Consider the following 22,338-nt stretch of genomic DNA (forward strand, 5'->3'; position numbering starts at 1 on the left):
AGGTGGGTGCCACGCATTGTTGGTGGATGTGGTGAGTTTCCACCTACTATGTAATGCGCTTTGAGTAGTTGGTATAAAAGTGCTATATAAATACAATAAATTATTATTGATTATTATTTGTGTCGATCATGTCTCTCTATTATGCGTGGGAATATGTGGGAACAGATTTACTAAATGAAATCACTTGGAGCTGATTTTCTGGTGTTTTTACAGTCTTTTATGTCCAACATTTGATTTTTTATGAAAGAAATATAAACAATAAAAATAATTATTCATTTATCTATCTGTCTGTCTGTTTTTTGATTGTTTGTTATTTTTCTCAGAAAACTTGTGGGGCAAAATAAAACCAGTTGGGGAACCCTGGACTATGGTCTCATGAGTTTTCTCAATTCCGCTTGTGGATAGGTCAGGTACCACCAGAGGTCCTAGTTCCCCTAGTTGGGAACTAGGCTATTATGCGTTAGTCGATTTACTTTCATTTTCATATTTGCAACTACCTAAAAAATGGTGAGTAGCCTTTTTATTTCGTCTGTTGAGAAGAAATGAAGATACACGACAAACATCAACATTTGACCACACATGATATTTTATTAATCTATCGATTTTGCCAAAACATATAAAGATAAATTCGAGCGTTGTGAAGGGCACGCACAGACACGCATTTTTTTTGTATTTTTATTTATTTAACGAGGCAAGTCAGTTAAGAACAAATTCTTATTTTCAATGACGGCCTAGGAACAGTGGGTTAACTGCCTGTTCAGGGGCAGAACGACAGATTTGTACCTTGCCAGCTCGGGGATTTGAACTTGCAACCTTCCGGTTACTAGTCCAACGCTCTAACCAATAGGCTACCCTATTTGGCCTTGTCTAACATCTTTGTCCTATACTCTAAAAAACGTATTTTTTTCGGGAAGTAAATTTGGCAAAATTCAAATAAGTATTAACCTTTCTCATGACTTTTCATAATAGCAGTAGCAGTTATTGTAGTTTTAGTTTATTAAATGTTTATGACGTTATCTTTCCCATGACAGGAGACCGGACTACGAGAGAGGTGAGCCTCAACATAGTAACCATTCATTATTCTTTTGATATTTCAATAAATTAATTGATTACACACTTATTTATTGAGACAATGTATATTGTGTCATTAAATATTTTAGGGCAGAATTGTTTTTGCTGCCTGAAGACAGTTTTAGGATTAATGCCTACAAAATCATCTGTGAAATGGACAAACTACACGGACCTAAGGAATATGTGGATGAGGTATGCATGTACCCCTTTGAAGACAAAGGTAAAACAAGTTTCAGGTTGGATATTCGATGGATATTCACCTGTAGTTTTCCTTACGTCCACCAACAGCAGTTAGGGACCGTCAACATAGTGATAAATCACATTTTTGACATTTCAATAGCTCTTTAATCATTACTCCTAAAACTTTCAAAACTGGTTCTAGCTAACCCGATGACATAGACACACATTGCGCACACTTTCTTTTGTAGGTTTACATCTCGCACTATTTTAAATTCATTATTTACATTTTTGAATTTCAATAGCTCTTTGGTCATGTGACTTACTGACTTCAAACAAGGTTCAGAATGTCCACTCAGTGGGCCTACACATTGCACACCCTTTTGCTTGTCCACCCTTTTGCTTGTCCAGACCTCCCCACCTACGGTGCTCGTTGGTGTGGGGCCGGCGAGCACCGTTGCTGGGGAGATCCGCGAGAAGAGCCTGGCGCACGTCCAGAGTTGCCGCCACCAACTGCCGGACCCAACTCCCCACCGGTCCGCCTTCAGCCCACCGACGGACACCACCCTGACGAACCCCCGTACACAGCACCTTGCGAGACCACACACGAGAGACCACGAGATGGGCCGCACAACGAACTTCCAATGGTGTCGAGAGGAGGGCGACGGAGCGACTGCTCCCCTTGACGCAGCTTGAGCTAAGCCCCACTTCGCACCCCAGCCCGACCCTTAGAGCCAATCCTTATCCCGAAGTAACAGATCTTTGTTTGCCAACTTCCCTTACCTACATTGTTATAATATGCCAGAGGCTGTTCACCTTGGAGACCTGCTGCATATATGGGTACGGCCCGGCGTGAGATTTACACCCTCTCCCCCGGATTTTCAAGGGCCAGGGAAAGCTCACCGAACGCCGCCGAAACCGTGACGCTTTCCCATGGCTTGCGCCCCTCTCTCGGGGCGAACCTATTCCAGGGCGCCCTGTCCTTCAATTGTTCGAAGAAAAGAGAACTCTCCCCAGGGCTCCCGCCAGCTTCTCCGGGATCGGTTGTGTTACCACACTGGATGCCTCGTGGCGCCCATCTCTGCCAGTCCGTGGACATCCTAAAAGTAGTTTGAGGTCAGTAGGTCACATTACCAAGGAGATATTGAAATTTGAAAGTTTAAAATATTAATGTAAAACCATGTAAGGTGAAAATGGACAAACTAAAGGGTGTGCAATATAGAAGGGTAGTCAGTGGACATTCTACTTGACTTGTTTAAGTCAAGTAGGTCACATGACCAAAGAGCTATTGAAATTCTAATGTAAATAAAGTTTGTACTTTGTTTATGCTCCCTAACTAATTAAACTAGGAATACAAAATGCTGCTCACATTGCCATATGTTTATTAGCTTTGGAAAGCAAATTAATGTCCAAATCGGGAAAATAAGACCTGTGCAATGTTGTGCGCAATTGTCCAACATCATGACACTTAATTGGAGTCTGTGGCTCAAGTGGTTTGAAAGCTATTGAGGTTTGAAAGCACGAATATCCGTCCAATATCCAACTTGAAACTGTCTTTACCTCGGTCTTTTGAAGGTGTCATTGTCCAAAGTTGGATAGTTTCTCTTCTTGTCCTGTATAAAAAGCACCTTAAGAAAGCCCCTTTTCTGGCAGTTTAATTGTGCCATCAAACCCATTGGTCTTCCAGAGGAGCTAATATGGATGAATAGATAGATAAAAGTGTCCAGAAATTAGGGTTATACCCTGATGAAGACAGCTTGGCTGTCGAAACGTTGGATATTACATTTTTGCATCTGAGCTCCTAGTGTGCAGCTCTCCTTTATTTTCAGAAATTAGGGTTACACTTTTAAAGAGAAAATCATTTTTATTTGTCCTTCTCATATCAAACCTGTGTCTATAAGATGCTCCACAGCATCTTCTTCTTAGGCTGGATTCATTCTCCCAAATACACCCCTGAGATGATCCTTGGTGACCATTTATCTACGATGATGAAGATATTCCCACAACTGTTTGAGAGTTACAAAAGGAAACTACCAAAACGGACTCCGTTCTCCTGTGTGCTGGATATGGTGAGTGTTGTGTTGCTGATGCTCTTGACTAACTCACTGGGTGCGCGCTAATAGCGTTTCAAATGGTGACATCAATAGCTCTGAGACCTTGAAGTAGTTGTTTCCCTTGCTCTGTGAAGGCCGCAGCTTTTGTGGAGCGATAGGTAATGATGCTTCGAGGGTGACTGTTTTCAATGTGTGCAGAGGGTCCCTGGTTCGGGGCTAGGAGAGGGATGGAAACAATACTGTTACATGGGCAGAGACATCAGTTCAACGTCTAGTTTTGATGTATATTTTGTTGAGTTGTCAACTAACCATGAATTTAATGTGAAATCAAGAACAAATGTCCAGTAGCATGTATTCATGGAGCCAAGGGAAGCCCGGCTTCCCCCCAAAATGTACCAGTTGGTAGAGCATGGCTCTTGCAATGCCAGGGTTGTGGGTTCAATTCCCACAGGAGACCAGTACAGCTGTTCCCAGCGCCTCTCTGTCTCTCTACGTGTAGGCCATCTATCTGATACTGTCGGGTCCAAACAAGTATGACATTGTTGCCGCCCGTCGCATTGAATGCAAGGGAAGCCAGCGAGCATTTGGTCCCCCTTGACAAAAAAAGTATAACAAATTTGCCAATCAGCATTGAGCTAAACTGAGCATGCTCAACTGTGAATGGTCCTGGCGGGGGAAAAAAAGTGTAAGGGGAAGCCAGGTTGGATTTGATGTCTCACCTATCAAATTGCTTTGAGAGCATACGTCATTAACCGAAACAACTTCAATTGTTACATCTCTTTGTGTTGTTGTCCTCCGGTGGCTTGCTAGCTAAAATATGCCCTTTCCTAAATTAGCCATGGATGGAGATAGGGATTTGGACTTGTGGTTTTACTCCATTCACCCTGCTGGCCAATGATTATCGGCGAGTCTGATCCAACTATTAATTTATACATTGTTGTTCTTCTCGCCTGAGAGGATGGAAGTTCAATATGTACAGTAGCTAGATGTAGAAGGCTAATGTTAACTAGCTAATGTTGCCCATTAATGGAAGTTAGGCTAGCGAGCAAGCATTTTAGCCAGGTAGCCTAGGACAACAAAACATAAGAGCGTGTACTGTATGAATGAAAGAGAGGAGGATGGCATTGGCGTTTCTCTACAAGTAGGGTGATTTTCTACTTGCGCGCACACGCACGTGTAAAACACAAATCAGAACCATGGACAGCCACGTCATATTTAGCTTATGTTGATTGGCCTCAATTGTTTTTGGTATCTTTTTGTTGAAGTTGAAACGGTGCTGGAATAGTGGAGGCACCTCCTGTTTTCTTTGCTGGAAAACTGGCGTGGGGGCTTGACATCCCCAGTGATTTTGCCCACAGCACCGCGACTGCAAATGTCTCCATGTCATTGGATTCAAGTTAAGAGTTGGGCGAAAAAAAAATATTAAATGCACTTACGTTGATGATGTTTTGCAAATCCAATCAGTTTTCCACGTTGATTCGACATCATCACATTGATTTTTTGGGGTTGAAATGAAGTGGAAACAACGTCGATTCAACCAGTTTCTGTCCAGTGGCAACTGCATATTATGAAGTGATGAGTGCTGAATGCTCCTGTATTATTGTTCAGTATTCAACGGAAAAGGGACACAACAGCAGTGGTCATTTTTTTCACCATGTTAATTGAATTTTAACTAAACTATGGATGCCCTCAAGGGACATCCTGATTTGACTATGCCCGTGGTTTTAATTTGTTTAAAAAAGACAGTTAAGTCCGTAGTCTTATTATTAAACATGAACACAGGACAACAGGATTCTTATTGCAAGGGAGAACTTTATCTCAGCGAGGACCGGAGCAACACAACATAAAAAGGTTCAACAGCCATAAGCATTCTGTGGGCAACAGCGCCCTCTTATGGGCAGAATATGTATACAAACATTATACATTTACTACATAACGAAGACCAAAATGCAGCCAGTACTGTATATTGTGGAGAAACATTAGTGAACTGTGTATATTGTGGAGAAACGTTAGTGAACTATTCACAAAATGTGTGACCTGCTGTAATAACCTGCCTAATAAGTTGATCTGCTCCTATCTGTGTATTTTTTTTCGAAATAATTTCATGAATAGTTCGCAAACGTTTCTGCAATATACAGGCTGCCATTTCTTGTCTATTTGGATTCTATCGGCCGTTTAAGGGCCTTTTTCTCACTGACCTTAACTTGTTTTACGTCTGTTGTCATCAACTCCCAGGTGGTCTCCATGTTTGGATCAGACAATGAGTTGGAAATATGGCAGAAACTGCGGGATATCGCCAGTGTCATGTCAGGGAGACACCGGTTCACCTCCTCTACCATCTGCATCTCTGAAAGTGGAGGGAGGTACTATGGAGCGTCCATGTCCTGCACGGGGAAGAAAGAGGGACAGATCATGATCGCTGTGTCCTGTCTGAGTACCTGGCACTGCGGTGTATCCAATGCCGTGATGACATACAAGCCAGATAAGAACAAGAGAAAGCACTTTGATGGCACCATGAAACTACAAGAGTATGTAAAGTGCCAGGCTTCCAATGTGAAGAGTGGGAAGAAGATGTTTCCTTGCAGGTCCTGTGGTCATCTTTTTGGTCTGGAGGAAAGTAGGTCAAGCAATAAGATGTGGCCCTATGGGAACTGCGCAGAGGCAGAGAGCTTGAGCAAACTGCTCTATGGAGAGGAAGAGATTGTTAAGAATGTAGTACCATCAGTTGATTGCAAAATGCGAGAGCAAGTGGTGAACGAGGTAAAGGCTCACCTGGAAGAGATGCTCAAAGAGTCAGAATTTCAATGGGATTCTTCCTATTACATTCCACAGTAGATTGTCAGAGAAATGCATGTGCGCGCACACACACACTAAGTTTACAGATATACAGATGCACATTCCTACTGTGACACACAGATCCAAAACATGAAACATATAATCATAGCTTGGTGCGGGGCTAGCAACATGTGATTTGTGGCTGACAGCTAGCATTGAAACATTGCCAAAGCAGTGAACCACTCTGTGCATATAGTATACAGTATAACTGCTAGGCTACAGCTATCGGCTCTTATCAATGACATCTGTGAAGTAGATGGTTCTTTTAGTGGGGGACTTTGAGAACTTACAGTCAACAAAATGAAAGTTAGATAGTCAGGCCCCCATTGATCTTGTTATAATGTTTTAGCATAAGAATACAGCTTTAGCCTTGTAAAATGCAGGTATTTGCAGGGAATGTGCTTAAAAACGACAAAAATTGCTCTCAGTTCCATGGCAAAATGTCAGTTCCATGGCAAAATGTTGGTTCCATGGCAAAATGTCAGTTCCATGGCAAAATGTTGGTTCCATGGCAAAATGTCAGTTCCATGGCAAAATGTTGGTTCCATGGCAAAATGTTGGTTCCATGGCAAAATGTTGGTTCCATGGCAAAATGTCAGTTCCATGGCAAAATGTTGGTTCCATGGCAAAATGTTGGTTCCATGGCAAAATGTTGGTTCCATGGCAAAATGTTGGTTCCATGGCAAAATGTCAGTTCCATGGCAAAATGTTGGTTCCATGGCAAAATGTCAGTTCCATGGCAAAATGTTGGTTCCATGGCAAAATGTTGGTTCCATGGCAAAATGTCAGTTCCATGGCAAAATGTTGGTTCCATGGCAAAATGTCAGTTCCATGGCAAAATGTATAGAATGGCAGGAAATTAGCTTTAAAATAAAATGTTCCCCATATGGTGGGTTGGGACTCAAAACACACCTCCATTTGTGTTTCACAAAGCCAAACCGTTTGGAAATCCCTGGTTGGATATCTCAGTGGAGATACTGTATTATTCATCATTTGTCTGCTGTATTTAATTGAATATTCTAGACAAAGAATTTGACATTAAACGTGTATTATTTTAGTTGATTTTAAACTTTACTTCTACTGTAAGCATTGATGCACATCTTACTCATCTGTAACAAATTACCAATACTTTAACCGTTGGTGTGAATTCATGTCTGGGTTGACTAATATGTGAGGAATTAATATAATAAAGGAGACTATGATAAAGGAGGCTGTGTGTGTGTGTGTGTGTGTGTGTGTGTGTGTGTGTGTGTGTGTGTGTGTGTGTGTGTGTGTGTGTGTGTGTGTGTGTGTGTGTGTGTGTGTGTGTGTGTGTGTGTGTGTGTGTGTGTGTGTGTGTGTGTGTGTGTGTGTTTGTTTGATCTCCTAGTGTACTTAAGTTTCAGTGACTGTGTAGTTTGCAAACGGAAGGGTTGAGAGGCTTGAAATAGCAAACAGAAGGGTTGAGAGGCATGAAAAAGCAAACAGAAGGGTTGAGAGGATTGAAATAGCAAACAGAAGGGTTGAGAGGATTGAAATAGCAAACAGGAGGATTGAAATAGCAAACAGAAGGGTTGAGAGGGTTGAAATAGCAAACAGAAGGGTTGAGAGGCTTGAAATAGCAAACAGAAGGGTTGAGAGGATGGAAATAGCAAACAGAAGGGTTGAGAGGGTTGAAATAGCAAACAGAAGGGTTGAGAGGATTGAAATAGCAAACAGGAGGATTGAAATAGCAAACAGAAGGGTTGAGAGGGTTGAAATAGCAAACAGAAGGGTTGAGAGGATTGAAATAGCAAACAGAAGGGTTGAGAGGATTGAAATAGCAAACAGAAGGGTTGAGAGGATTGAAATAGCAAACAGAAGGGTTGAGATGTCATGTTTTGTCATTTATTATCATGTCTTGTCCCTGTGCTTCCCATTCTATTCGTTTCCCTCTGCTGGTCTTATTAGGTTCTTTCCCTCTTTCTATCCCTCTCTCTCCCCCTCCCTCTCTCGCTCTCTCTTCTCTCTATCGTTCCGTTCCTGCTCCCAGCTGTTCCTATTCCCCTAATCATCATTTAGTCTTCCCACACCTGTTCCCGATCCTTTTCCCTGATTAGAGTCCCTATTTCTCTCCTTGTTTCCCGTACCTGCCCTGTCGGATCCTCATATATAATTCACCGTGCTGTGTCTATGTTTTGCCCTGTCGTGTCGTGTTTCCCTCAGATGCTGCGTGGTGAGCAGGTGTCTGAGTCTGCTAGGTTCAAGTGCCTTCCCGAGGCAACCTGCAGTTCTCGATCAAGTCTCCAGTCTGTTCTCGTCATTACGTGTAGTATTATGCTTTTTGTTTTGTAAAGTTTATTCTGGATTAAATACTCTGTTTTCGCCAAGTCGCTTTTGGGTCCTCATTCACCTGCATGACATGAGAGGATTGAAATAGCAAACAGAAGGGTTGAGAGAATTGAAATAGCAAACAGAAGGGTTGAGAGAATTGAAATAGCAAACAGAAGGGTTGAGAGGATTGAAATAGCAAACAGAAGGGTTGAGAGGATTGAAATAGCAAACAGAAGGGTTGAGAGAATTGAAATAGCAAACAGAAGGGTTGAGAGAACTGAAATAGCAAACAGAAGGGTTGAGAGGCATGAAATAGCAAACAGAAGGGTTGAGAGGATTGAAATAGCAAACAGGAGGATTGAAATAGCAAACAGAAGGGTTGAGAGGTTTGAAATAGCAAACAGAAGGGTTGAGAGGGTTGAAATAGCAAACAGAAGGGTTGAGAGGGTTGAAATAGCAAACAGAAGGGTTGAGAGGATTGAAATAGCAAACAGGAGGATTGAAATAGCAAACAGAAGGGTTGAGAGGATTGAAATAGCAAACAGAAGGGTTGAGAGGGTTGAAATAGCAAACAGAAGGGTTGAGAGGATTGAAATAGCAAACGGGAAAGTGCTAAATAGGGAAGTGCAATCAATGTATTTAACAGGAAACTTTGAACAGGAACCAAAACGCTTGTCTGATTCCAGTCAGTTCCGTCACATGGCCATTACACCAGGGGCCGGTGTCACACCAGGCAATATCCCTACTGAATTTAAGACATGTTTGGGTTTTAGTTAAATAATTAGTTCTTAAACAACTTGTCTTGAATTTCCTGGTGAAGGTTAGATATTTTATTACAACTGGAAACTAGATTTTTTGTTCAGTGTTTTGTTTCGTCTTGTCAGCATTTCTGTATTTTGTATTGCTGCCTGTCTGTGTTATCCTTAACACATTGCATGGACACCTTACCTTTTTCACAAGAGGATGCTTTGAAAGCTACAGTATTTGAATGCCGTTTTAAATCAAATTGATGACTTGCACAGCTGCACGTTACTAGTGGATTCCTAACATGCAATTGGGCAGATAAGGCACTGTTCAAAAGTATAGGGAATAGGGGGGCATTTTGGATGGATGGGCTGTGATCAAAAGTAGTGAGTTATGTTAGGGGAGCATTTTGGATGGATGGGCTGTGATCAAAAGTAGTGAGTTATGTTAGGGGGGCATTTTGGATGGATGGGCTGTGATCAAAAGTAGTGAGTTATGTTAGGGGAGCATTTTGGATGGATGGGCCGTGATCAAAAGTAGTGAGTTATGTTAGGGGGGCATTTTGGATGGATGGGCCGTGATCAAAAGTAGTGAGTTATGTTAGGGGAGCATTTTGGATGGATGGGTCGTGATCAAAAGTAGTGAGTTATGTTAGGGGAGCATTTTGGATGGATGGGCCGTGATCAAAAGTAGTGAGTTATGTTAGGGGAGCATTTTGGATGGATGGGCCGTGATCAAAAGTAGTGAGTTATGTTAGGGGGGCATTTTGGCTCTAGTCAAAAGTAGTGAGTTATATTAGGGGGGCATTTTGGCTCTGGTCAAAAGTAGTGAGTTATATTAGGGGGGCATTTTGGCTCTGGTCAAAAGTAGTGAGTTATGTTAGGGGGCATTTTGGCTCTGGTCATAAGTAGTGAGTTATATTAGGGGGCATTTTGGCTCTGGTCAAAAGTAGTGAGTTATATTAGGGGGCATTTTGGCTCTGGTCAAAAGTAGTGAGTTATATTAGGGGGCATTTTGGCTCTGGTCAAAAGTAGTGAGTTATATTAGGGGGCATTTTGGCTCTGGTCAAAAGTAGTGAGTTATATTAGGGGGCATTTTGGCTCTGGTCAAAAGTAGTGAGTTATGTTAGGGGGCATTTTGGCTCTGGTCAAAAGTAGTGAGTTATATTAGGGGGCATTTTGGCTCTGGTCAAAAGTAGTGTTATATTAGGGGGCATTTTGGCTCTGGTCAAAAGTAGTGAGTTATATTAGGGGGCATTTTGGCTCTGGTCAAAAGTAGTGAGTTATATTAGGGGGGTATTTTGGCTCTGGTCAAAAGTAGTGAGTTATGCTAGGGGGGGCATTTTGGCTCTGGTCAAAAGTAGTGAGTTATATTAGGGGGGTATTTTGGCTCTGGTCAAAAGTAGTGAGTTATATTAGGGGGGTATTTTGGCTCTGGTCAAAAGTAGTGAGTTATATTAGGGGGGGATTTTGGCTCTGGTCAAAAGTAGTTCACAATAAGCCTTAAACGACTAGACTCTAGGCACTATTATCATGGTCAAGATCCCTCTAGCACAGTCACTGTAACCTGCCACGATGGTAAATTGTGTATTTCAGACACATGAACAGGTCCCAGCACTGAAACCCACACACACAGACAAACACACAGAAATACAAATCAACAACAGTTATTCATATGAATCATGGAGCTGGCAACACTAAGGTTGCAGGTTCAATTCCCACATTGGCTACATTTACTGCGTAAACAGTATGTGGTAAGAGTAAGTGGCTTTTAGGATAGAGGCCCCTGCTGAAGTGGCTGAACCACAGAGAGCAGTGTGAGACAGATTAAACCAGTCTTGGTGTGCGTGCATGTGTATGGGTGTGTGTGTTAGCATCAGAGTCACTCTGTCATCCCATTGTCATGTTTTGTCATTTATTATCTTGTCTTGTCCCTGTGCTTCCCATTCTATTCGTTTCCCTCTGCTGGTCTTATTAGGTTCTTTCCCTCTTTCTATCCCTCTCTCTCCCCCTCCCACTCTCACTCTCTCGCTCTCTCTTCTCTCTATCGTTCCGTTCCTGCTCCCAGCTGTTCCTATTCCCCTAATCAATCATTTAGTCTTCCCACACCTGTTCCCGATCCTTTCCCCTGATTAGAGTCCCTATTTCTTCCTTTGTGTTCCGTTCCTGTCCTGTCGGTTCCTTGTTTAGTATTCACCGTGCTGTGTTTGTGTATCGCCCTGTCGTGTCGTGTTTTCCTCAGATGCTGCGTGGTGAGCAGGTGTCTGAGTCTGTCTGGTTCAAGTGCCTTCACGAGGCAACCTGCTGTTCACCTGCTGTTCAAGTTCGAGTCTCCAGTTTGTCCTCGTCATATCGAGTGAAAGTTGTGTTTTTTGTTTGTATTTACTTTACTGGATTAAAGACTCTGTTTTCGCCAAGTCGCTTTTGGGTCCTCTTTCACCTCCATGACAGAAGGAACCGACCAAGGAATGGACCCAGCGACTTCAGACGCTCGTTACACTGCCGTCGAGATCCAAGGAGCCATGCTCGGCAGACACGAGCAGGAATTGTCTGCTGCTCGCCATGCCGTGGAGAACCTGGCCGCTCAGGTTTCCGACCTCTCTGGACAGTTCCAGAGTCTACGTCTCGTGCCACCTGTTACTTCCTGGCCTGTCGAGCCTCCAGAACCTAGGGTTAATAACCCACCTTGCTACTCCGGGCAGCCCACTGAGTGCCTCTCCTTTCTCACACAGTGTGAGATTGTGTTCTCTCTCCAACCCAACACATACTCTAGAGAGAGAGCTCGGGTTGCTTACGTCATTTCACTCCTTACTGGCCGGGCTCGAGAATGGGGCACAGCTATCTGGGAGGCAAGGGCTGATTGCTCTAACAAGTTCCAGAACTTTAAAGAGGAGATGATTCGGGTTTTTGACCGTTCAGTTTTTGGTAGGGAGGCTTCTAGGGCCCTGGCTTCCTTATGCCAAGGTGAACGGTCCATAACGGATTATTCTATTGAGTTTCGCACTCTTGCTGCCTCTAGTGAGTGGAACGAGCCGGCGCTGCTCGCTCGTTTTCTGGAGGGACTCCACGCAGTGGTTAAGGATGAGATTCTCTCCCGGGAGGTTCCTTCAGATGTGGACTCTTTGATTGCTCTCGCCATCCGCATAGAACGACGGGTAGATCTTCGTCACCGGGCTCGTGGAAGAGAGCTCGCATCAACGGTGTTTCCCTGCTCCGCATCGCAACCATCTCCCTCCTCTGGCTCAGAGTCTGAGCCCATGCAGCTGGGAGGGATTCGCATCTCGACTAAGGAGAGGGAACGGAGGATCACCAACCGCCTGTGCCTCTATTGCGGAGTTGCTGGACATTTTGTTAATTCATGTCCAGTAAAGCCAGAGCTCATCTGTAAGCGGAGGGCTACAGGTGAGCGCAACTACTCAAGTCTCTCCATCAAGATCCTGTACTACTTTGTCGGTCCATCTACGCTGGACCGGTTCGGTGCTACATGTAGTGCCTTGATAGACTCTGGGGCTGAGGGTTGTTTCATGGACGAAGCATGGGTTCGGAAACATGACATTCCTTTCAGAGAGTTAGAGAAGCCTACGCCCATGTTCGCCTTAGATGGTAGTCATCTTCCCAGTATCAGATTTGAGACACTACCTTTAACCCTCACAGTATCTGGTAACCACAGTGAGACTATTTCTTTTTGATTTTTCGTTCACCGTTTACACCTGTTGTTTTGGGTCATCCCTGGCTAGTATGTCATAATCCTTCTATTAATTGGTCTAGTAATTCTATCCTATCCTGGAACGTTTCTTGTCATGTGAAGTGTTTAATGTCTGCCATCCCTCTCGTTTCTTCTGTCCCTACTTCTCAGGAGGAACCTGGCGATTTGACAGGAGTGCCGGAGGAATATCATGATCTGCGCTCGGTCTTCAGTCGGTCCCGAGCCAACTCCCTTCCTCCTCACCGGTCGTATGATTGTAGTATTGATCTCCTTCCGGGGACCACTCCTCCTCGGGGTAGACTATACTCTCTGTCGGCTCCCGAACGTAAGGCTCTCGAGGATTATTTGTCTGTGTCTCTTGACGCCGGTACCATAGTGCCTTCTTCCTCTCCGGCCGGGGCGGGGTTCTTTTTTGTTAAGAAGAAGGACGGTACTCTGCGCCCCTGCGTGGATTATCGAGGGCTGAATGACATAACGGTTAAGAATCGTTATCCGCTTCCCCTTATGTCATCAGCCTTCGAGATTCTGCAGGGAGCCAGGTGCTTTACTAAGTTGGACCTTCGTAATGCTTACCATCTCGTGCGCATCAGAGAGGGGGACGAGTGGAAAACGGTGTTTAACACTCCGTTAGGGCATTTTGAGTACCGGGTTCTGCCGTTTGGTCTCGCCAATGCGCCAGCTGTTTTTCAGGCATTAGTTAATGATGTTCTGAGAGACATGCTGAACATCTTTGTTTTTGTCTATCTTGACGATATCCTGATTTTTTCTCCGTCACTCGAGATTCATGTTCAGCACGTTCGACGTGTTCTACAGCGCCTTTTAGAGAATTGTCTCTACGTAAAGTCTGAGAAGTGCTCTTTTCATGTCTCCTCCGTTACTTTTCTCGGTTCCGTTATTTCCGCTGAAGGCATTCAGATGGATTCCGCTAAGGTCCAAGCTGTCAGTGATTGGCCCGTTCCAAGGTCACGTGTCGAGTTGCAGCGCTTTTTAGGTTTCGCTAATTTCTATCGCCGTTTCATTCGTAATTTCGGTCAAGTTGCTGCCCCTCTCACAGCTCTTACTTCTGTCAAAACGTGTTTTAAGTGGTCCGGTTCCGCCCAGGGAGCTTTTGATCTTCTAAAAGAACGTTTTACGTCCGCTCCTATCCTCGTTACTCCTGACGTCACTAGACAATTCATTGTCGAGGTTGACGCTTCAGAGGTAGGCGTGGGAGCCATTCTATCCCAGCGCTTCCAGTCTGACGATAAGGTTCATCCTTGCGCTTATTTTTCTCATCGCCTGTCGCCATCTGAGCGCAACTATGATGTGGGTAACCGTGAACTGCTCGCCATCCGCTTAGCCCTAGGCGAATGGCGACAGTGGTTGGAGGGGGCGACCGTTCCTTTTGTCGTTTGGACAGACCATAAGAACCTTGAGTACATCCGTTCTGCCAAACGACTTAATGCCCGTCAAGCTCGTTGGGCGTTGTTTTTCGCTCGTTTCGAGTTTGTGATTTCTTACCGTCCGGGTAGCAAGAACACCAAGCCTGATGCCTTATCCCGTCTGTTTAGTTCTTCTGTGGCTTCTACTGATCCCGAGGGGATTCTTCCTTATGGGCGTGTTGTCGGGTTAACAGTCTGGGGAATTGAAAGACAGGTTAAGCAAGCACTCACGCACACTGCGTCGCCGTGCGCTTGTCCTAGTAACCTCCTTTTCGTTCCTGTTTCCACTCGTCTGGCTGTTCTTCAGTGGGCTCACTCTGCCAAGTTAGCTGGTCATCCCGGTGTTCGAGGCACTCTTGCGTCTATTCGCCAGCGCTTTTGGTGGCCGACTCAGGAGCGTGACACGCGCCGTTTCGTGGCTGCTTGTTCGGACTGCGCGCAGACTAAGTCGGGTAACTCTCCTCCTGCCGGTCGTCTCAGACCGCTCCCCATTCCTTCTCGACCATGGTCTCACATCGCCCTAGACTTCATTACCGGTCTGCCTTTGTCTGCGGGGAAGACTGTGATTCTTACGGTTGTCGATAGGTTCTCTAAGGCGGCACATTTCATTCCCCTCGCTAAACTTCCTTCCGCTAAGGAGACGGCACAAATCATTATCGAGAATGTATTCAGAATTCATGGCCTCCCGTTAGACGCCGTTTCAGACAGAGGCCCGCAATTCACGTCACAGTTTTGGAGGGAGTTCTGTCGTTTGATTGGTGCGTCCGTCAGTCTCTCTTCCGGGTTTCATCCCCAGTCTAACGGTCAAGTGAGAGGGCCAATCAGACATTGGTCGCATACTACGCAGCCTTTCTTTCAGAAACCCTGCGTCTTGGGCAGAACAGCTCCCCTGGGCAGAATACGCTCACAATTCGCTTCCTTCGTCTGCTACCGGGTTATCTCCGTTTCAGAGTAGTCTGGGTTACCAGCCTCCTCTGTTCTCATCCCAGCTTGCCGAGTCCAGCGTTCCCTCCCGCTCAAGCGTTTGTCCAACGTTGTGAGCGCACCTGGAGGAGGGTGAGGTCTGCACTTTGCCGTTACAGGGCACAGACTGTGAGAGCCGCCAATAAACGCAGGATTAAGAGTCCAAGGTATTGTTGCGGCCAGAGAGTGTGGCTTTCCACTCGCAACCTTCCTCTTACGACAGCTTCTCGTAAGTTGACTCCGCGGTTCATTGGTCCGTTCCGTGTCTCCCAGGTCGTCAATCCTGGCGCTGTGCGACTTTCTTCCGCGACATCTTCGTCGCGTCCATCCTGTCTTCCATGTCTCCTGTGTCAAGCCCTTTCTTCGCACCCCCGTTCGTCTTCCCTCCCCCTCCCGTCCTTGTCGAGAGCGCACCTTTTACAAGGTACATAAGATCATGGACATGCGTTCTCGGGGACGGGTCACCAATACTTAGTGGATTGGGAGGGTTACGGTCCTGAGGAGAGGAGTTGGGTTCCGTCTCGGGACGTGCTGGACCGTTCACTCATTGATGATTTCCTCCGTTGCCGCCAGGATTCCTCTCGAGTGCGCCAGGAGGCGCTCGGTGAGTGGGGGTACTGTCATGTTTTGTCATTTATTATCTTGTCTTGTCCCTGTGCTTCCCATTCTATTCGTTTCCTCTGCTGGTCTTATTAGGTTCTTTCCCTCTTTCTATCCCTCTCTCTCCCCTCCCACTCTCACTCTCTCGCTCTCTCTTCTCTCTATCGTTCCGTTCCTGCTCCCAGCTGTTCCTATTCCCCTAATCAATCATTTAGTCTTCCCACACCTGTTCCCGATCCTTTCCCCTGATTAGAGTCCCTATTTCTTCCTTTGTGTTCCGTTCCTGTCCTGTCGGTTCCTTGTTTAGTATTCACCGTGCTGTGTTTGTGTATCGCCCTGTCGTGTCGTGTTTTCCTCAGATGCTGCGTGGTGAGCAGGTGTCTGAGTCTGTCTGGTTCAAGTGCCTTCCCGAGGCAACCTGCTGTTCACCTGCTGTTCAAGTTCGAGTCTCCAGTTTGTCCTCGTCATATCGAGTGAAAGTTGTGTTTTTTTGTTTGTATTTACTTTACTGGATTAAAGACTCTGTTTTCGCCAAGTCGCTTTTGGGTCCTCTTTCACCTCCATGACACCCATGGGATAAACGGTGCTCCTGAACCGCCCAGATTACTCCACCTCTCTCTGACAGGCTATAAATAGTGACACACCTCAACACACAGCCAGACACAGAGAGAATGGATACATTGCACCTTCTCAGTGATCACTAGAGCCACCAGATTATTACAGGATGCTATATTGATTACCAGATCATCCATCATAGCAATGTCACCTTTTATTCTAATTTCCAATGAACAGAGAATATATCAGTCCATTATTTGTATAAATACACCTGAACAGGAGATACAATGTGATTGATTCAGATGTCTTCCTGACATTCAGCTGTCAGAGAGAAAGGAGCAAGAGTGGACAGATACCTCTGTGAAAAGACGAACCACAATGCACTGCTGACATCGCACTGCACTTTACTTTTAAAGGTCATTTCAATGACGTTGGCGGAGATTGCATTTGGGGTAAATGCAGTGGATGTCAGCTAAAACATGAATTAAGTCAAGTGCAGTGGATGTTGGCTGTTTTGTTTGAATCCCTGCCCATGGGTTTCAGTGGTGCAGATGGGTTTTGTTTGAATCCCTGCCCATGGGTTTCAGTGGTGCAGATGGGTTTTGTTTGAATCCCTGCCCATGGGTTTCAGTGGTGCAGATGGGTTTTGTTTGAATCCCTGCCCATGGGTTTCAGTGGTGCAGATGGGTTTTGTTTGAATCCCTGCCCATGGGTTTCAGTGGTGCAGATGGGTTTTGTTTGAATCCCTGCCCATGGGTTTCAGTGGTGCAGATGGGTTTTGTTTGAATCCCTGCCCATGGGTTTCAGTGGTGCAGATGGGTTTTGTTTGAATCCCTGCCCATGTGTTTCAGTGGTGCAGATGGGTTTTGTTTGAATCCCTGCCCATGGGTTTCAGTGGTGCAGATGGGTTTTGTTTGAATCCCTGCCCATGGGTTTCAGTGGTGCAGATGGGTTTTGTTTGAATCCCTGCCCATGGGTTTCAGTGGTGCAGACAGGTTTTGTTTGAATCCCTGCCCATTGGTTTCAGTGGTGCAGATGGGTTTTGTTTGAATCCTTGCCCATGGGTTTCAGTGGTGCAGATGGGTTTTGTTTGAATCCCTGCCCATGGGTTTCAGTGGTGCAGATGGGTTTTGTTTGAATCCCTGCCCATGGGTTTCAGTGGTGCAGACCCTGCCCATGGGTTTCAGTGGTGCAGACAGATTTTGTTTGAATCCCTGCCCATGGGTTTCAGTGGTGCAGATGGGTTTTGTTTGAATCCCTGCCCATGGGTTTCAGTGGTGCAGATGGGTTTTGTTTGAATCCCTGCCCATTGGTTTCAGTGGTGCAGATGGGTTTTGTTTGAATCCCTGCCCATGGGTTTCAGTGGTGCAGATGGGTTTTGTTTGAATCCCTGCCCATGGGTTTCAGTGGTGCAGATGGGTTTTGTTTGAATCCCTGCCCATGGGTTTCAGTGGTGCAGATGGGTTTTGTTTGAATCCCTGCCCATGTTTTCAGTGGTGCAGACAGGTTTTGTTTGAATCCCTGCCCATGGGTTTCAGTGGTGCAGACGGGTTTTGTTTGAATCCCTGCCCATGGGTTTCAGTGGTGCAGATGGGTTTTGTTTGAATCCCTGCCCATGGGTTTCAGTGGTGCAGACGGGTTTTGTTTGAATCCCTGCCCATGGGTTTCAGTGGTGCAGAAGGGTTTTGTTTGAATCCCTGCCCATGGGTTTCAGTGGTGCAGATGGGTTTTGTTTGAATCCCTGCCCATGTGTTTCAGTGGTGCAGACAGGTTTTGTTTGAATCCCTGCCCATGGGTTTCAGTGGTGCAGACGGGTTTTGTTTGAATCCCTGCCCATGGGTTTCAGTGGTGCAGATGGGTTTTGTTTGAATCCCTGCCCATGGGTTTCAGTGGTGCAGATGGGTTTTGTTTGAATCCCTGCCCATGTGTTTCAGTGGTGCAGATGGGTTTTGTTTGAATCCCTGCCCATGGGTTTCAGTGGTGCAGATGGGTTTTGTTTGAATCCCTGCCCATGGGTTTCAGTGGTGCAGATGGGTTTTGTTTGAATCCCTGCCCATGGGTTTCAGTGGTGCAGACAGGTTTTGTTTGAATCCCTGCCCATTGGTTTCAGTGGTGCAGATGGGTTTTGTTTGAATCCTTGCCCATGGGTTTCAGTGGTGCAGATGGGTTTTGTTTGAATCCCTGCCCATGGGTTTCAGTGGTGCAGATGGGTTTTGTTTGAATCCCTGCCCATGGGTTTCAGTGGTGCAGACAGATTTTGTTTGAATCCCTGCCCATGGGTTTCAGTGGTGCAGATGGGTTTTGTTTGAATCCCTGCCCATGGGTTTCAGTGGTGCAGACGGGTTTTGTTTGAATCCCTGCCCATTGGTTTCAGTGGTGCAGATGGGTTTTGTTTGAATCCCTGCCCATGGGTTTCAGTGGTGCAGATGGGTTTTGTTTGAATCCCTGCCCATGGGTTTCAGTGGTGCAGATGGGTTTTGTTTGAATCCCTGCCCATGGGTTTCAGTGGTGCAGATGGGTTTTGTTTGAATCCCTGCCCATGTGTTTCAGTGGTGCAGACAGGTTTTGTTTGAATCCCTGCCCATGGGTTTCAGTGGTGCAGACGGGTTTTGTTTGAATCCCTGCCCATGGGTTTCAGTGGTGCAGATGGGTTTTGTTTGAATCCCTGCCCATGGGTTTCAGTGGTGCAGACGGGTTTTGTTTGAATCCCTGCCCATGGGTTTCAGTGGTGCAGAAGGGTTTTGTTTGAATCCCTGCCCATGGGTTTCAGTGGTGCAGATGGGTTTTGTTTGAATCCCTGCCCATGTGTTTCAGTGGTGCAGACAGGTTTTGTTTGAATCCCTGCCCATGGGTTTCAGTGGTGCAGACGGGTTTTGTTTGAATCCCTGCCCATGGGTTTCAGTGGTGCAGATGGGTTTTGTTTGAATCCCTGCCCATGGGTTTCAGTGGTGCAGATGGGTTTTGTTTGAATCCCTGCCCATGGGTTTCAGTGGTGCAGATGGGTTTTGTTTGAATCCCTGCCCATGGGTTTCAGTGGTGCAGATGGGTTTTGTTTGAATCGCTGCCCATGTGTTTCAGTGGTGCAGACAGGTTTTGTTTGAATCCCTGCCCATGGGTTTCAGTGGTGCAGACGGGTTTTGTTTGAATCCCTGCCCATGGGTTTCAGTGGTGCAGATGGGTTTTGTTTGAATCCCTGCCCATGGGTTTCAGTGGTGCAGATGGGTTTTGTTTGAATCCCTGCCCATGGGTTTCAGTGGTGCAGATGGGTTTTGTTTGAATCCCTGCCCATGTGTTTCAGTGGTGCAGACAGGTTTTGTTTGAATCCCTGCCCATGGGTTTCAGTGGTGCAGACGGGTTTTGTTTGAATCCCTGCCCATGGGTTTCAGTGGTGCAGATGGGTTTTGTTTGAATCCCTGCCCATGGGTTTCAGTGGTGCAGACGGGTTTTGTTTGAATCCCTGCCCATGGGTTTCAGTGGTGCAGAAGGGTTTTGTTTGAATCCCTGCCCATGGGTTTCAGTGGTGCAGATGGGTTTTGTTTGAATCCCTGCCCATGTGTTTCAGTGGTGCAGACAGGTTTTGTTTGAATCCCTGCCCATGGGTTTCAGTGGTGCAGACGGGTTTTGTTTGAATCCCTGCCCATGGGTTTCAGTGGTGCAGATGGGTTTTGTTTGAATCCCTGCCCATGGGTTTCAGTGGTGCAGATGGGTTTTGTTTGAATCCCTGCCCATGGGTTTCAGTGGTGCAGATGGGTTTTGTTTGAATCCCTGCCCATGGGTTTCAGTGGTGCAGATGGGTTTTGTTTGAATCCCTGCCCATGTGTTTCAGTGGTGCAGACAGGTTTTGTTTGAATCCCTGCCCATGGGTTTCAGTGGTGCAGACGGGTTTTGTTTGAATCCCTGCCCATGGGTTTCAGTGGTGCAGATGGGTTTTGTTTGAATCCCTGCCCATGGGTTTCAGTGGTGCAGATGGGTTTTGTTTGAATCCCTGCCCATGGGTTTCAGTGGTGCAGATGGGTTTTGTTTGAATCCCTGCCCATGGGTTTCAGTGGTGCAGATGGGTTTTGTTTGAATCCCTGCCCATGTGTTTCAGTGGTGCAGACAGGTTTTGTTTGAATCCCTGCCCATGGGTTTCAGTGGTGCAGACGGGTTTTGTTTGAATCCCTGCCCATGGGTTTCAGTGGTGCAGATGGGTTTTGTTTGAATCCCTGCCCATGGGTTTCAGTGGTGCAGATGGGTTTTGTTTGAATCCCTGCCCATGGGTTTCAGTGGTGCAGATGGGTTTTGTTTGCTAGTGAGAAAACATTTTAAAAACATGTTATAACAAAGTGTAACAAGGAGATACTACCTGAACATATCCAATTGGAACACAAAATAGGAGCATTTCTGCTAGTGTTTGCCACGGTGGCACCACACTGGCAGAAATGCTGGGCCAACCCTGAAATGTTTTCATTTTTTATTTGATAAATCCTATGAGAGAGACACACCTAGCTGCTTCTGTTTCAGTGTCTAGTCCCTAGCCCTTGACAATTTCTCATGCCCTTTTCTGTCGCAGACATAGACCAGAAGAACTGGATAGGTACGTGTAGGCAATATGTTCTCACCATTGAGTGTAAGGAAGGCTGAATGGCCGGGATTCAATCAAAGGCCTGCACTTGACTTTTAAAGGTAATTCACCTTGTGCCAACATCCACAGCATTTACCGTGAATGCAATCTCTGTGAACGTTGGGATATTGCCTTTAAAAGGTGCATTGCTGACTTTGACAACATCTAAAGTCCTTAGATTGTTTCAACATTCTCTGAGCCAGTCAGCTTATACATACTAGAACTCAATGCATGCCAGAAGTTTGATAGCTTCATTTAATACTGTATATGTTCTGGTATATTATTATTTGTATATATAAAAGGTCATTTTGTGATGAAAATAAGAAAAATATACAATTGAGTCAATATACACAATAAATCAAATAATGAAAAAAGGACCAAATGAATCTTCATTTGAGAGTGATGAGCAAATGCATAAAGCCCAATACATAGGTAATTGCCCAAATGGCACCCTATGCCTTTTATTGTGCACTATATAGGAAATAGCGTGCCATTTGGAACGCACTCATAGTGCTCTGTTACCTAGATACAGTGTTGGATCTACATCTTGTACATAGTTTCACATTCTGTCTAATAGATATTCAATACTGTCTTTATATTATACACATATGATTGGCCTTCTGTGAAGGATTGCATTATAACACAGTGATTAAGAGGCAAAGATTCAGAAAGCAAGAGACGTACTGTATACAGTGCCTTCAGAAAGTATTCACACCCCTTGACTAATTCCACATATTGTTGTATTACAGCCTGAATTCAAAATGCATTAAATATATTATTTTTCTCACCCATCTACACACAATAACCCATAATTACAAAGTGAAAACATGTTTTTAGAATTTGTTGCTAATTTAAAATTAAATTCAGAATTATCTGATTTACATAAAATATTGACTCAAGGGTGTGAATACTTGTATAAGAACCATTGGCAGAGATTACAGCTTTGAGAAGTCTTGAGTATGTCTGCATCAGCTTTGAGAAGTCTTGAGTATGTCTGCATCAGCTTTGAGAAGTCTTGAGTATGTCTGCATCAGCTTTGAGAAGTCTTGAGTATGTCTGCATCAGCTTTGAGAAGTCTTGAGTATGTCTGCATCAGCTTTGAGAAGTCTTGAGTATGTCTGCATCAGCTTTGAGAAGTCTTGAGTATGTCTGCATCAGCTTTGAGAAGTCTTGAGTATGTCTGCATCAGCTTTGAGAAGTCTTGAGTATGTCTGCATCAGCTTTGCAGATCTGGATTTGGGGATTTTCTCCCATTCTTCCTTGATGATTTTTTGCTAGGCCAACATCTCTGCTGTCTCACGCTAGGGCAACTGAGAAG

At 45.2% G+C, this 22,338-nt stretch overlaps 1 protein-coding gene across 1 annotated transcript; it reads left to right on the top strand.

Moving 5' to 3' along the window:
* Positions 1-399: 399 nt before the first annotated feature.
* Positions 400-7,337, top strand: LOC124042741. Its single transcript, XM_046360844.1, has 5 exons — positions 400-507; positions 1,032-1,051; positions 1,161-1,263; positions 3,150-3,317; positions 5,538-7,337. The coding sequence occupies exons 1-5, from the start codon at positions 505-507 to the stop codon at positions 6,135-6,137; spliced, it is 894 nt and encodes a 297-aa protein (XP_046216800.1). The 5' UTR covers positions 400-504; the 3' UTR covers positions 6,138-7,337.
* The last annotated feature ends 15,001 nt before the right edge of the window (positions 7,338-22,338 follow it).

Source organism: Oncorhynchus gorbuscha, linkage group LG09 (genome assembly GCF_021184085.1).
Source record: "Oncorhynchus gorbuscha isolate QuinsamMale2020 ecotype Even-year linkage group LG09, OgorEven_v1.0, whole genome shotgun sequence".
NCBI classification, from domain to species: Eukaryota; Metazoa; Chordata; class Actinopteri; order Salmoniformes; family Salmonidae; genus Oncorhynchus; species Oncorhynchus gorbuscha.

Coding starts and splice junctions, on each gene's coding strand:
- LOC124042741 (XM_046360844.1), top strand. Junction 1,052..1,160: donor GAGACCGGACTACGAGAGAG/GTGAGCCTCAAC, acceptor TAAATATTTTAG/GGCAGAATTGTTTTTGCTGC. Junction 1,264..3,149: donor CTAAGGAATATGTGGATGAG/GTATGCATGTAC, acceptor TGTGTCTATAAG/ATGCTCCACAGCATCTTCTT.